General features: G+C 41.2%; 1 protein-coding gene and 1 long non-coding RNA gene across 13 annotated transcripts in view; one reads left to right on the forward strand and one right to left on the reverse strand.

The window, feature by feature from the left end:
* The window catches only part of BTRC (beta-transducin repeat containing E3 ubiquitin protein ligase), a 204920-nt gene that overhangs the window by 184203 nt on the left and 4523 nt on the right, over positions 1-16194 (forward strand). For 6 of the 12 annotated variants that reach the window (XM_015148038.3, XM_077947319.1, XM_015148041.3 and 3 more), the window contains one exon: positions 13886-14078. In XM_015148038.3, coding sequence (XP_015003524.2) covers positions 13886-14047 — 162 coding nt within the window. In that variant the 3' untranslated portion in view covers positions 14048-14078. Of the gene's footprint in view, positions 1-1810; positions 3214-5693; positions 6276-13885; positions 14079-16194 lie in introns of those variants that run through there. The other 6 variants (XR_013398293.1, XR_013398295.1, XR_013398294.1 and 3 more) reach the window with 6 other exon arrangements.
* Positions 96-2760, reverse strand: LOC144331290 (uncharacterized). The gene is made up of 2 exons (XR_013398328.1): positions 1570-2760; positions 96-1260 (listed from the first exon to the last, which is right to left on the reverse strand). It is a non-coding gene; the product is annotated as an uncharacterized LOC144331290 (long non-coding RNA).

Raw genomic sequence — 16194 nt, forward strand, 5'->3', positions numbered from 1 at the left:
CTCGGGAGGCTGAAGCAAGAGAATCGCTTGAACCTGAGAGGCAGAGGTTGCAGTGAGCCGAGATCACGCTTGCACTCCAGCCTGGGCAACAAGAGTGAAACTCGATCTTAAAAAAAAAAAAAAAGTGCTCTGGGAATCTGCATGAACCCCTGCTGGTCAGCCCCTTAGTTCTGCAGCCTATTCATGAGCTAGTGCCTCCAGCAACTTGAACCCATCTTTTTTATTCCCCATATATCCACTTTTGACATTTGGGGAAAAAAGTGATTCAGAAGGAGAAATATCACTTTCAGAAGCACTAAATTCTTTATCATGTTGTTAGCCAGGGGCCCAGATTGATAAATACTGCTTCCATTAGAAAATTAGTTGGAGCAACAGGGTGGACAGAATCTTTTGCAGCACTCAGAGAAAAGATGAGAGCAAGCATTTGAAACCCAGTGTACTAAATCCTGACTGTCAACATTTAGGCATTCTTGGCTCTGGAGAAGAGAAAGAGGTTATATTTCTTGTCTTCCTTGTTGGATTTATGTGTGTATGTATAAGACAGGGTCTTCCTCTGTCACCCAGGCTATAGTGAAGTGGCACAATCATAGCTCACTGCAACCTCCAACTCCTGGACTGAAGCAGTACCCCTGCCTTAGCCCTCGAGTATAGCTGGCATTACAGGCTCTAGCCACAGCACCGTTTTAATTTTTGTGGAGACAGGGTCTCACTATGTTGCCCAGGCTGGTCTTAAACTCCTGGCCTCAAGCGATCCTCCTGCCTTAGCCTCCCAAAGTGCTGAGATTACAAGTGTGAGCCTCTGTGCCCCGCCCATTGTGGTATTTAAAGCACATTCTTACCATACCAAACATGCTTTACCTACATGTTTCACACATATCTTTAAAAATGTATACTTTTCCGGCCGGGCGCGGTGGCTCAAGCCTGTAATCCCAGCACTTTGGGAGGCCGAGACGGGCGGATCACGAGGTCAGGAGATCGAGACCATCCTGGCTAACACGGTGAAACCCCGTCTCTACTAAAAAATACAAAAATCTAGCTGGGCGAGGTGGCGGGCGCCTGTAGTCCCAGCTACTTGGGAGGCTGAGGCAGGAGAATGGCGTAAACCCGGAAGGCGGAGCTTGCAGTGAGCTGAGATCCGGCCACTGCAGTCCAGCCTGGGCAACAGAGCAAGACTCCGTCTCCAAAAAAAAAAAAAAAATGTATACTTTTCCTTTTTAAGAAAGTTTTTCTTTTTAAGAGAACCTGTCTCTTAAAAAATGACTGTGCTGGCCGGGCGCGGTGGCTCAAGCCTGTAATCCCAGCACTTTGGGAGGCCGAGACGGGCGGATCACAAGGTCAGGAGATCGAGACCATCCTGGCTAACATGGTGAAACCCCGTCTCTACTAAAAATACAAAAAACTAGCCGGGCGAGGTGGCGGGCGCCTGTAGTCCCAGCTACTCGGGAGGCTGAGGCAGGAGAATGGCGTAAACCCGGGAGGCGGAGCTTGCAGTGAGCTGAGATCCGGCCACTGCACTCCAGCCTGGGCGACAGAGCGAGACTCCGTCTCAAAAAAAAAAAAAAAAATGACTGTGCTTTAAATACAACAAGGGACAGGGCACAGTTGCCCAGGCTGGAGTGCAGTGGCTATTCACAGGCATGAACATAGCCTCAAACTGCTGAACCCAAGTGATCCTTCTGCTTCTGCCTCCCTGTGCCAGGCCTAAAATGTGTATTTTCTTTCATCTATAATTAATCTAAGTCTGGTTTTTAGGCATAATTTATATGCAGCAAAATTCACTCTTTAAGACATTTTTCTGTTAATTTTGCAGTTGTGTAACCGTCACCACATCAACATGTACAACATTTCCATCATCCTGAAGAGTTCTTTATGCCCCTTCATGTCAATTTACTCCCCTTACCCACTAGCAACTGTTATCGACTATTCATCTGATTTTTATTCCTATAGTTTGCTTTCTCATGAACATCTGATAAATCATGGAGTATGTAGCCTTTTGTGTTTGGCTTTTTTAAGTTCATTGGAGATTCATCCATGTGGTTGTATGTATAAATACTTTGTTGCTTTTTATTGCTGAGTAGTATTCCATTGTATGAATTAGCCAGTTTGTTTATTCATTCACCAATATAAGGACATTTGGAATGTTTCCAGTTTTTGTTGATTCTTAGTAAAGCCACTGAAAACATTTCCATATAGTCTTTTCTATGTCCATACTGTTTTCATTTCTCTTGGGTAGATATAGGAGTGTGATTTCTGGATTTTATGAAAGTATATTCTTAAATTTAAAAGAAACTGCCAAGCTATTTCCCAAAGTGGCATGGGATTTTGCAAATTGAGACCAGTCTGGGCAACATAGCAATACCTCATCCTTATTTATTTATTAAAAAAACTTTTTTTTAATTTAAGCATTTTACATTTTCACCAACAATGTATAAGAGTTCAATTTTTCTATATCCTTGCCAGCACTTGGTATTGTCAGTATTTTTTTAAATTAGACCCATTTGTGGGGGCGTGTAGCGATATATCATTGTTAGTTTAATTTGTCTTTCTGTAGCTAATAATACCAAACATCTTTTTGTGAATGCTTATCTTCTTTTGTCACCATTCAGATCTTACAACCATTTTATTTATTGAGTTGTTTATTAAAATAGATTCATATAGGTATAATGGACATATTATAAATGGACATATTGAAAGTGTACAACTTGGACAGGCATAGTGGCTCATGCCTGTAATCTCAGCCCTTTGTGGGGCTGAGGCAGGCAGATCGCTTGAGCTCAGGAGTTAAAGAGCAGCCTGGGCAACATATTGAGATTTCATCTCTATAAAAACTAAACAAAAAATTAGCCAGGTATGGTGGCAAGCACCTGTACTCCCAGCTACTTGGGAGGCTGAGGTGGGAGGATTGCTTGAGCCAGTGCACTCCAGCCTGGGCAACAGAGTGAGACCCTGTCTCAAAAAAAAAAGGAAGTGTACAAGTTAATAAATTTTGACATATGTATATACCAGTGAAACCACAAATAATGAAGATATGCTCATGCCCCTTGGTTAGTCCCTCCTTCCTTTTCCATCAGAGCCCATCTCACCTCCCCCTGCCCCAATCTCCAGGCAACCACGGATCTGCTTTCTGTCAATGTTGATTAGTTTGCATTTTCTGGGGCTGTATAAAAATGGAATCATATATTAAATACTTTTTTGCCTGTCTCTTTTCATTAAGCACTCTTTTTTTTTTTCTTTTTTTTTTTTTTGGAGACAGAGTCTCACTCTGTCGCCAGGCTGGAGTGCCGTGGCATGATCTCGGCTTACTGCAACCTCTGCCTCCTGGGTTCAAGCGATTCTCCTGCCTCAGCCTCCCGAGTAGCTGGAACTACAGGTGTGTGCCACCACGCCCAGCTAATTTTTGTGTTTTTTTAGTAGAGACGGGGTTTCACCATGTTGGCCAAGATGATCTCAATCTCTTGACTTCGTGATCTGCCCACCTCGGTCTCCCAAAATGCTGGGATTACAGGCGTGAGCCACCATGCCCAGCCTCTAAGCACAATTATTTTTGAGATTCACCCATGTTGTTGATGTATATCAATATTTCATTTCCTTTGAAAATTTGCTGAGTAGTATTCTATTGTATGATTATACCCATTCAGTATATTGTTTCTCATTTTTGGCTGTTAACAAAGTTTCTATAAACATTTATATAGAAGTCTTGGGATGAATATATGCTTTTTGCTTTTATTTCTCTGAGGTAAATACCTAGGAGCAGATGACTAGGTCATATGGTAAGTGTATGTTTAAAATTTTTTTAGAAACTGCCAAACTGTTTTTCAGAGTGGTTTACCATTTTACATTATAGTATAGCAGTGTATGAGAGTTCCAGTTACTCCACATTCTTGCCAGTACTGAGCACAGTCTTTAATTTAGTCTTTCTCATTGTGGTTTAATTCGTGTATCTCTAATGATTAATAATGTCGAACATCTATTCTTGCCATCTGTATGTCTACTTTGGTGAAGTGTGTTCAAATCTATTCCATTTTTTAATTGAGTGGTTATTGAGTTTTGAGATTCTTTTATGTATTCTAAGTTACAAATGCTTTATCAGATGTCATTCACAAGTATTTTCTTCACATTCATAATTTGTTTCTTTGTTTTCTTAAAAGCGTCTTTCAAAAAGCAGTTCTTAATTTTAAGTCCACTGTATTGACTTTTTCTGTTATGGCGTATGTTACTTGCTATTGTATCTCAAAAAAACCTTTGACTAATCCAAAGTCACAAGGATTTTTCCCTGTGTTTTCTTCTCTAAGTTTTATAGTTTTCAGTTTATATGTTTGTCTATGATCCATTTTGAGTTAATCTCTGCATATGGTACAAGGTATAGATCAAAGGGTTGGGCTTTTTTACACATGAATATCCAGTTGTTCCAGCACCATTTATTCAAAAGACTGTCCTTTCGAAATGCTTTTGCAGCTTTGTCAAAAATGAATTGACCATATACGTGTGACTCTACTTTGGGAATCTGTTCTGTTCCATTGATTTTTGTCTATCTTGATTCCAGTATAATTTTATTTTGATTACTGCAGCTTTTTACCAACTCTTGAAGTCAAGTAATACGAGTCTTTTAGCTTTGTCTTTTTCAGAGGTTTTTGGGGCCTTTGATTTTTCATGTTAATTTTAAAATCAGTTTGCTAATTTCAACCAAAAAAAAGTCTACTGGGAATGTTTTTAAATTTTTAATAAAGTAGGTATGGGGTCTCAGTGTGTTGCCCAGACTGGTCTCAAACTCCTGGCCTCAAATAGTACTCCTACCTCAGACTCCCAAAGTGTTTGGATTATAGGCCTGAGCCACTCCACCTGCTGGGATTTTTGTTGGACTTGTTTTGACTCTAGATCCGTTTGGAGAATATTGACTTTTGAACAATATTGAGTCTTTATCTCTTCATTTGTTTAGGTCTTTTTAAATTTCTCGTCCATGTTGTAGCTTTCAGTGTAAAGGTTTTGCACATCTTTTGTCACATTTATCCCTAAATATTTTGTATTTTTAATGCTATTGGAAAAGGTATTTTTAAACCTTGGTTTCTGATTGTTCGTTGCAAATACATAGAAATATACTTTTACTTATTTCCCAATCTGTGTATCTTTTATTTCTCTCTCTTTTTTTTTTTTTAATTGCACTGGCTAAGACCTCCAGTACAATGTTAAAAACAATTGGTAAGAGTGAATGTCCCTTTCTTGTTCATGATCTTAGGCGAAAGGCATTCAGTCTTTCACCATTTCACATATATGTATATATAGATGTATGTCAGCTATAGGTTTTTCATAATGACCCCATTATCAGGGGAATAAGCAGTTCCCTTCTGTTCCTAGATTGCTGAGAGTTTTTGTGAGGAATGCATGTTGGATTTTGTGAAATGCTTTATCTGATCCATTGAGATAATCATATGGTTTTTCACTTTTATTCTGTTAATTGGTATATTGCATTGAATTTTTTAAGCTTTAAATCCTTTGCATTGGCCGGGCGCGGTGGCTCAAGCCTGTAATCCCAGCACTTTGGGAGGCCGAGACGGGCGGATCACGAGGTCAGGAGATCGAGACCATCCTGGCTAATATGGTGAAACCCCGTCTCTACTAAAAATACAAAAAAAAAAAAACTAGCCGGGCGAGGTGGTGGGCGCCTGTAGTCCCAGCTACTCGGGAGGCTGAGGCAGGAGAATGGCGTAAACCCGGGAGGCGGAGCTTGCAGTGAGCTGAGATCCGGCCACTGCACTCCAGCCTGGGCGACAAAGCGAGACTCAGTCTCAAAAAAAAAAAAAAAAAAAATCCTTTGCATTGCTGGTATAAACCCCACTTGTTCATGAGGTATAATCCTTTTTATGTGTTGTTGGATTCACTTTGCTAATATCTTTTTAAGGATTTTTGTGTGTGGTATATATCTGTGTTTGTAAGGGATATTGGTTTGTTGCTTTATTTTCTATGTCTCTGGTTGACTGTCATGATAATGTTGGCTTTATAAAATAATTTTTGAAGTGTTCCCTCATCCATTTTCTAAGAGTTTGCATACATGATATTATGCTTCTTTAAATGCTTGATATAATTCACTAGTGAAGCATCTAGACCTGGAATTTTCTTTGTGGAAAGTTTTAATTACAACTTCAGTTTCTTTAATAAATACAGCACTTTTCAGATTTAATATTTCTTCTGAAGTCAACTTTAATACTTTCTCTTCCAAGAAGTTTGGCCGTTTTATCTAAATTATCAAATTTATTGAAATAAAGTTATTCATCATATTCCCTTATTATAGTCATATTTCCTTTTTCGGTTTCATTGATTTTTTTTTCTTTTTCTAGCTTCTTAAGGTAGAAACTAAGATCATTGACTTTGAAACTTTTTTTTTAATATAATCAGTTGAAGCTATAAATGTTATTAGAAGTAATTCTAATCACTATTTTAGCTACATCCCAAAAAATGTCAATTTAGTTGGTTTATAATATTCAGGTCTTCTGTATCCTTAGTGATTTTTCTATTTGTCCTTACCAATTATTGAGAGGAATTTTTATGTCTCCCTGAATTTGTCTATTTCTCCTTACAGTTGTGACAGCTTTTGCTTCATGGTTTTTGTTTGTTTGAGACAAGGTATCACTATGTCGCCCAGGCTGGAGTGCAGTGGCACACCTATGACTCACTGCAGCCTCAACCTCCCAGGTTCTATCAGTCCACCCGCCTCAGCCTCCCGAGTAGCTGGGACCACAGGCGAGTGCCACCACGTCTGGCTAATTTTTTTGTATTTTTTTGTAGAGATGGAGTTTTGCCACATTGCCCAGGCTGGTCTGGAACTGCTGGGCTCAACCTCAACAAAGTACTGGGATCACAGGCATGAGCCATGGCACCTGGCCTGATTCATGGTTTGTTGTTGTTGTTTTTGTTGTTTTTGAGATGAAGTTTCTCTCTTGTCATCCAGGCTGGAGTGCAGTGGCACGATCTCGGCTTACTGCAACCTCCACCTCCTGGATTCAAGCGATTCTCCTGCCTCAGCCTCTCAAGTAGCTGGGATTACAGGTGCCTGCCACCGCACCAGCTAATTTTTTGTATTTTTAATAGAGACGGGATTTCACTGTGTTTGCCAGGATGGTCTTCATCTCCTGACCTTGTGATCCGCCCGCCTCAGCCTCCCAAAATGCTGGGATCACAGGCATGAGCCACCAACTTCTGGCCTTTTAAAGAAATTTTTTAATGGAACAAAGAGAGTTTATTTTTACCCACATGTTTACCTTTTCTGTTGCCTCCCATTCCTTTGTATAAATTGTATTTCCATCTGATATCATTTTCCTTCTGCTTAAAGAACTTACTTTAACATTTCATATATGCAGGTACACTGGCGACAAATACTTTCACTTGTTGTTTACTTGGGAAAGTTTTTTTTTTTTTAAAGGGATGGGATCTCATTCTATAGCCCAGGTTGGAGTACAGTGGCATGATCATAGCTCACTTCAGCCTTGGACTCCTAGTCTCAAGTAATCCTCCTGACAGCCTCCCACATAGCTGACTACAGGCTTGTGCCACCATATCTGGCTAATTTTCTTTATTTTTTTTAGAGATAGGGTCTCATTGTGTTACCCAGACTGGTCTCGAACTCCTGGCCTTACATAATCCTCTTGCTTCACAACCTCCTGAGTAGCTGAGATTATTACAGGTGCAAGCCACTGTGCCTGGCTCTGAAAAAGTTTTCATTTTGCCTTCATTTTTGAAAGATATTTTTGCTGGCTAAATAATTCTATATAGGCCAGGCATGGTGTCTCACACCTGTAATCCCAGCACTTTGGGAGTCTGAGGCGGGTGGATCACTTGAGCTCAGGAGTTCAAGACCAGCCTATCAACATGGCGACCCTTTCTCTTCAAAAATACAAAGATAAGCTGGGCATGGTGGCACGTGCCTGTAGTCCCAACAATTTTGGGAGGCTGAGGTATGAGGATCCTATGAGTCTGGGAGATTGAGGCTGCAGTAAGCCATGAATGTGCCACTGCACTCCAGCTTGGGTGAGAATGAGACCCTGTTTCAAAAAAAAAAAAAGAATTCTAGATTGACAGTGTCTTTCAGCACTTTAATGATGTCATTCCATTTTCTTCTGGCTTGATTTCTGACTAGAAGTTGGAAGTCACTCGTCTAAATTATGTATCTTTTTCCTCTGACTGCCTTTAAGATTTTATCTTTATGATTAGTTTTCAGCAATTTGCTTATGATGTGTCTTGGCGTGGTTTTCTTTGTGTTTTTCCTACTTCACATTAAAAAATAGAATTGACAGAGCGATTTGAAGAAGGCTAAACTATATGTTGTCTACAAGAAAACTACTTTAACTATAAAGACACATACCCCTTAAAAGTAAATGGTTAGCGAAAGATATAACACATGTTATAGACTGAATTGTGTTCCCCTAAAATTTATATGATATCTTAACCACCGGTACCTCAGAATGTGACTGTATTTGGAGTTATAGGAGCTTTCAAGAGGTAAATAAGGTTAAATGAAGTCATTGGAGTAGGCCCTAACCCGATATGACTGGTGTCCTTATAACAAGAGGAGATTGGGACACACAGAGACCATGTGAAGATAAAGGGAGAAGATGACCATCTACAAGTCAAAGGAAGAAGCATCAGAATGAAACCAACCCTGCCAACACTTTGATCTTGGAATTCTAGTCTCCAGACTGTAGGGAAATTAATTTCTATTTTTTGAGCACCCTAGTGTATGCCATACTTTGTTATGGCACCCCTAGCCCTGATGGACCATTCTAACACTAGTCAGAAGAAAGTTGGGGTAGCTGTATTAATTACAGAGAGAGCAAACCTCAGAGCAAGGAATATTATCAGGGATAAAGAGAAGTGTTGTATAATGATAAAGGGGCCAGTTCTTCAAGAAGACCTAACAATCCTTAACATGTACACACCTAATAGAGCATCAAAACATGAGGCAAAAAACCATAGAACTGCAAGGAAAGAATAGATGCATCCACTATTATAGTTGGAGACTTCAGCACCCCCATCAGTAATGGACAGATCTGGCAGGCAGCCAATTCAGTAAGAACATAGTTGAATTTAGCAGTACCATCAATCAAGTATATATAATTGACGTCTATAGAATGCTTCATCCAACAGCAGCAGAATACACATTCTTCTCAAGCTCCCAAGGAAATTACACCAAGGCAGACCACAGTCAGGGCCATAGAATGCACCTTAAAAAATTTACAAGAATAGAAATCATACTGCATATGCTGCCAGATTACAGTGGCATTCAGTAATGGAAAGATAGCTGGAAAATCCCAAAATATGTGGAGATTAAACAATACACTTTTAAATAACACGTAGGTCAAGAAGAAATCGCAAGAGAAATTGAAATGTATTTTTTTTTAATTTTTACTTTTAATTTTTGTGGGTACATAGTAGGTTTATATATTTATGGGGAACATGTGATGTTTTGAAAAGTATTTTGAAGTAAACAAAAATGAAAACAGCTATCAAAATGTGTGGGATGCAGTGAAAGCAGTGCTTAGAGGGAAATTTATAGCAGTGAATGCATATCTTAGAAAATATCTAAAATCAATAGTCTAAGCTTCTAGTAGAGCCAACTAAGAGAAGAGCAAATTAAGTTCAAAGTAAGTAGAGGAAAAGAAATAATAAAAACTAGACCAGAAATCAATGAAATTGAAAACAGGAAATCAATGGAGTACATCAAGACCAAAAGCTAGTTCTTTGAAAGGATCAATAAAATGGATGAGCCTCTAGCCAGACTACGAAAAACACAGATGACATACTTTACTAATATTAGAAAGCAATCCCAGATCTTCACAGAATCAATACTTAATAATCTTTCCAAACAGAGAAACTAAGCCCATGTAGATTCACTGGTGAATTCTACCAAACATTTGAATAAGTTATATCAATTTTCTATCATTTTTTTCTACAAGATAAAAACAGAATGAATAACTTGCTAACTCATCCTATGAAGCATTACCCTAAAACCAAAACCAGACAAATACAATATAGGAAAAGAAAAATACAGACTAATAATGGCTAAGCTATGAAGTTCAATAGGTTAGGCAGATCAAATGCATTTTCAGCTTAGGATAGTTTCATTTACAACAGGTTCATCAGGATGTAACCTATTGTAATTTGAGGAGCATCTGTATTTTAAACTATGAGTCGTGCTTGAACCCGGGAGGCAAAGGTTGCAGTGAGCCAAGATCGCATCACTTCTAGCCTAGGCAACAAGAACGAAACTCTGTCTCAAAATAAATAAATAAATATTTGATTCAGACATATGTATGGTTTTCTTTTTTTTTTTTTTTTTTTTTTTTGAGACAGAGTTTCACTCTTGTTGCCCAGGCTGGAGTGCAGTGACACAATCTCGGCTCACTGCAACCTCCGCCTCCTGGATGCAAGCTATTCTCCTGCCTTAGCCTCCCGAGTAGCTAGGATTACAGGTGCCCACCACCACACTTGGCTGATTTTTGTATTTTTAGTAGATACTGGGTTTCTCCATGTTGGCCAGGCTGGTCTCGAACTCCTGACCTCATGATCTGCCTGCCTTGGCCTCCCAAAGATCTGGGATTACAGGCGTGAGCCACTGCACCCGGCCATGTATGGTCTTATTATTGCCCTTATGTTTAGCAATTTCATGATTTCTAAAATTTTTTTTTGGGGGGGGACAGAGTCTTGCTGTGTCCCCCAGACTGGAGTGCAGTGGCTCGATCTCAGCTCACTGCAAGCTCCATCTCCTGGGTTCACGCCGTTCTCCTGCCTCAGCCTCCCAAGTAGCTGGGACTACAGGCGCCCACCACCACGCCCGGCTAATTTTTTGTATTTTCAGTAGAAACGGGGTTTTGCTGTGTTAGCCAGGATGGTCTCGATCTCCTGACCTCGTGATCCGCCCATCTCGGCCTCCCAAAGTGCTGGGATTACAGGCATCAGTCACCGCACCGGCCTCTAAAATATTATAAAATGTAATAATGTGCCAATAAAATGTAACTCTTAAATTTAAAAAATCCTCGACAAAATATTAGCAAATTAAATCCAACAATGTATGAAAAGAATTATACCCTGTGACCAAGTGAGATTCATGCCAGGTATGCAAGGCTGGTTCAGCATTCAGAAATCAATTAATGTAATCCATCACATCAGGGGACTATAGAAGACAAATCACATGCTTATATCAATAGATGCAGTAAAAGCATTTGACAAAATCCAACACCCATTCATGATAAAAACTCTCAACAAACAAGGGATAGAGAGGCTTTTCCTCAACGTCATAAAGAAAAATGCAAATTAAAATTATAATAAAATCTACAAACCTACCAAAATAAGTGTAAAAGATTGGCAATATCAATTTTTGGTGAAGATGTGGAGTAATGAACTCTGATAAACTGTTGGTGTGAGTATAAATTGGCATGACTGTTAAAAAATTGTTTCATAGTATCTTCTAAAGCCAAACATACACCTACCCCATGGCCCAGCAAGTCTACTCCTAGTTGAAATGAGTGCATATGTTCAGCAAAAGACACATAAATGTTCATAGCAGCTTTGTTGTATAATAGCCATAAACTATAATCAGCCCCTATGTCCACCAACGAGAGAATAGATGGATTGCATATTCATACAGTAGAATATCAACCAGTAATAAAAAAGAATGAACACCATTTTACATGCAGCAGCATAGAAGAATCTTATAATGTTGACTGAAAGAAGCCAGGCATGAGCTGTGCTCGGTGGCTCATGCCTGTAATCCCAGCACTTTGGGAGGCTGAGGCCGGCGGATTGCCTGAGTTCAGCAGTTGGAGACCAGCCTGGGCAACATGGTGAAATCTCGTCTTTACTAAAATACAAAAAATTAGCCAAGCATGGCAGGGGGCGCTTGTAGTCCCAGCTACTCAGGAGGCTGAGGCAGGAGAAACGCTTGAACCTGGGAGGCAGAAGTTGCAGTGAGCTGAGATCGCACCACTGCACTCTAGCCTGAGCGACAGAGCAAGACTCCTCCAAAAAAAAAAAAAAGATCGAGATCATCCTGGCCAACATGGTGAAACCCTGTCTCTACTAAAAATACAAAAATTAGCTGGGTGTGGTGGCACGTGCCTGTAATCCCGGGTACTTGGGAGGCTGAGGCAGGAGAATTGCTTGAACCCAGGAGGCAGAGGTTGCAGTGAGCCAAAATCACACCACTGCACTCCAGCCTTGCCACAGAGTAAGACTCTGTTTCAAAAAAAAAAAGGCAGGCATAAAAGAATACATACTATATGATTATATGAAATTCAGTAAGAGAGTAAACAAATTAATAACAATAACAACATTGGGCCAGGCAAAGTGGCCCACACGTATAATCTCAGAGCTTTGGGAGGCCAAGGCAGAAGGACTGCTTGAGTCCATGAGTTCAAAACCACCCTGGGCAACAAAAAGACCTGGTCTCTACAAAAAAAAAAAAAAAGAAAAAGAAAACAAAAGCTGGGCGTGGTGGCATGTGCCTGTAGTCCTCACTACTTGGGAGGCTGAAGCAGGAAGATCACTTGAGCCCAGGAGTTTGAGGTTACGGTGAACTATGATCACACTACTGCATTCTTACCTGGGCAATAAAGTGAGACCCTGCATCTAAAAATGACGATCATGATGACGCCTGTAATCCCAGCACTTTGGGAGGCCAAGGTGGATGGATCACGAGGTCAGGAGATCGAGACCATCCTAACACAATGAAACCCCATCTCTACTAAAAATACAAAAAATTAGCCAGGCGTTGTGGCGGGCGCCTGTAGTCCCAGCTACGTCTGAGGCAGGAGAATGGCATGAACCCAGGAGGCAGAGCTTGCGGTGAGTGGAGATCACGCCACTGCACTCTAGCCTGGGCAACAGAGCAAGACTCCGTCTCAAAAAAATTAAAAAGATGATGATGATGATAAAATTGGAGTGGAGATAACATTGTTTAGTAAGGGGTGTGAGATTGTTTTCCAGTATGCTGGGAACATTCTACATCTTCATCAGGGTAGTGGTAACTGCCAGTGGTATGCTAGAACAGGCTCATACTCACTTATGAGAGCCAACTATTCATGAATTTTGCAAGCTGGTTGACTATTACTAGCTTATAATTGGCCATGGTAGGAGTTTTTAATGCCGTGGAAATCTACCAGTGGTTTTACAAAGTAGCAAAGTTGGTTGATAAACATTTATCAGCATACTGCTTATTGCTCACCAATCCTTGACCTCTGATTATAGAAGGAACTTAGAAGATAAAACCAGGGAGGTAGTAAGGAATGCTGTCATCCACCCTAAGCCAAAAAGGGTTGGCATGAGAAACTATTAATAGCATGCTATTTAGCATGTCTTGGCCAAAGAATATTACTTTGTTTACAGCTGCCTAGTATTTGACTTTTCCATGCTGCCTTTAGCCAAAGTAAATTTTCTTTTTTTTAAATTTATTTATTTATGTATTTATTTAGACAGAGCCTCACTCTGTTACCTAGGCTGGAGTGCAGTGGCATGATCTCAGCTCACTGCAACCTCTGCCTCCCAGGTTCAAGCAATTTTTCTGCCTCAGCTTCCCAAGTAACTGGGACTACAGGCACGTGCCACCATGCCCAGCTAATTTTTTGTATTTTTAGTAGAGATGGGGTTTCACCGTGTTAGCCAGGATGGTCTAGATCTCCTGACCTCGTGATCCGCCCGCCTCGGGCTCCCAAAGTGCTGGGATTACAGCCGTGAGCCACTGCACCCGGCCTCTCTCTTTTTTTAAAAAAACAACTTCATGGTAGAAAATTAACAGCAAACCATAGCCTTTCTGTAGACTCCTTTTGACATCTTGCTAAATTTGTGTCCTATTGATTTTAAGTAGTTAAAGTTCCTACCCTTTTTGTTTCTACTTCTTTAGGAGCATTCCGGAAGAGTTTTTCGACTCCAGTTTGATGAATTCCAGATTGTCAGTAGTTCACATGATGACACAATCCTCATCTGGGACTTCCTAAATGATCCGGCTGCCCAAGCTGAACCCCCCCGTTCCCCTTCTCGAACATATACCTACATCTCCAGATAAATAACCATATACTGACCTCAAACTTGCCCAGGTATCAAAATCTATTATGTACATAACACTGTGGGTAGGAGACAGGATATTAGCTGTAAGGTATTGCTAGTTCATGGAGCTTTCTCCTGCCATTTGTGTCACCAAGTCCTGTAAAGCCGAGGAAGCAGACAATGTGAGACAGGGCTGAAGCTGCCACAGTATGGACAGTGCCTTTCACCAAGGTAGCCAGCCTCAGTTCTAGGTGATTGTAGGGTCCTATGTGTGTGGTAAGCCTAGTCATTCCTGCCCTAGTTATCTAGTAGTACTGTTATGAAAATAAAATGAGATTTGAATCAGTTTGAAAACTAAGTAATGACCCAAAGGCCTGTGATGTTTAAGTTCCCAGATCACACAATACCTACAATAGAGACGTTTCAAGCCAAGTAGACACTCTGATGTCTAATGTGTGAATGGAAACATCTCTTGGTGAAAGTTCACACTGACATAGAAATAAAAGGGCAGATTTTAAAAGGAATATAAAAAGTAGCTTTTATATCCCTATCCCCATTCCTCAACCCTCCAAAAAGAGGACCTGTCTTTTGACCTCTGACGTTGGTGAGAACTCCATGTGTCCTCCCACTCAAGTCTCCAAACTCTCTCTCAGGCAGGGGAAGATCCTAAAATACCCAGGTGGTCCATACATATTATGGTATATTCAGATCATACGTGGTGTTCTGACCAGTTTGAATACACTAGGTTGTTGCCAGTTTGAGAAGGCTGCCCTAGCTGCTGAGGAGCGTTGCCTCAGTTCTCCTGGTGGAAGTACATGTTCGCTACATGTTTCTGCATCTCTCTTTGCAGTGTTCCACTGAGGGCAGTGATTCACGCCCAACTGGGCTTGCCTCAGCACCTCTTTCTCCCACAGAGGACACGGTTCATCGTTCCTCAGCCAAGTCGCACAGGCTATGTGCCCTTGGACAAGTAACTTCCCAGAGCCTGAATCTCCTGATGAGTAACATGAGGGGCACTGCTCACCTCATGGAGCCCTGTGAAGGCTGCATGGAGATACTGTATGGAAAATTCCTAGTGCTTAGCACAGTGCCGAATACATAGCATGCCCTCAGGAAAAACTGGTCATTAGTATTAATACTGCAATCTCCCTATACCTACCCCCTCCTTTTGCCCAAAATTTTCTCTTCCTTAGACTTCTGTGACACTTTGCTATTTTTAATATTCTTCCTGGCTCTCTGATTATTTGTGCCTCTTTCCCCCTCACTCCTAAGAGTCTGTTTCTGGCTTTTCTTATTATTTTTATTTTATCTTATTTCTTTTTTTTGAGACGTAGTCTCGCTCTTTCACCCAGGCTGGAGTGCAGTGGCGCGATCTCGGCTCACTGCAAGCTCTGCCACCTGAGTTCACACCATTCTCCTGCCTCAGCCTCCTGAATAGCTGGGACTACAGGTGCCCGCCACCGTGCCAGGCTAATTTTTTGTATTTTTAGTAGAGACGGGGTTCCACCATATTAGCCAGGATGGTCTCGATCTCCTGACCTCATGATTCACCTGCCTTGGCCTCTCAAGGCCAAGCCACCGCGCCTGGCCTATTTTATTTCTTGAGACAGGGCTTCGCTCCTGTTGCCCAAGCTGGAGTGCAGTGGCACAATGTCAGCTCACTGCAACCTCCACCTCCCAGGCTCAAGTGATTCTCCTGCCTCAGCCTCCTGAGTACAACAGGCACACAACACCATACCCAGCTAATTGTTTGTATTTTTTTTGTAGAGATGGGGTTTCACCATGTTGCCCAGGCTGGTCTCAAACACCTGAGCTCAAGTGATCCACCTCCCTTGGCCTCCCAAAGTATTGGGATTACAGGTGTGAGCCACCATGCCCGGCCTCTCTTTCTTCCTTATCTAAGTTCCTTCTTAGGCTGCCTTCTCTCTTCCCAAAGCTTCAGATCTCATCTCAATGTAGAAGACTCAAATTTCTGTCTCCAGTCCAAGCCTCTGCTTTAATCTCCAGGCCACATTTCCAGCTGCCATCCACACAGCTGTCCTTGAAGATAGCAAGAGCACTTCTAGTGCTCACATCCTCAACTACACTGTCCCCTCCTTTACACTGCTGGTACCCTCCAGCCACACAGCCGGGCCAGCTTTCCTTGATTTCCCCACTTCTGTTAGT

The sequence above is a fragment of the Macaca mulatta genome, chromosome 9, assembly GCF_049350105.2.
Source record: "Macaca mulatta isolate MMU2019108-1 chromosome 9, T2T-MMU8v2.0, whole genome shotgun sequence".
Taxonomy (NCBI): domain Eukaryota; kingdom Metazoa; phylum Chordata; class Mammalia; order Primates; family Cercopithecidae; genus Macaca; species Macaca mulatta.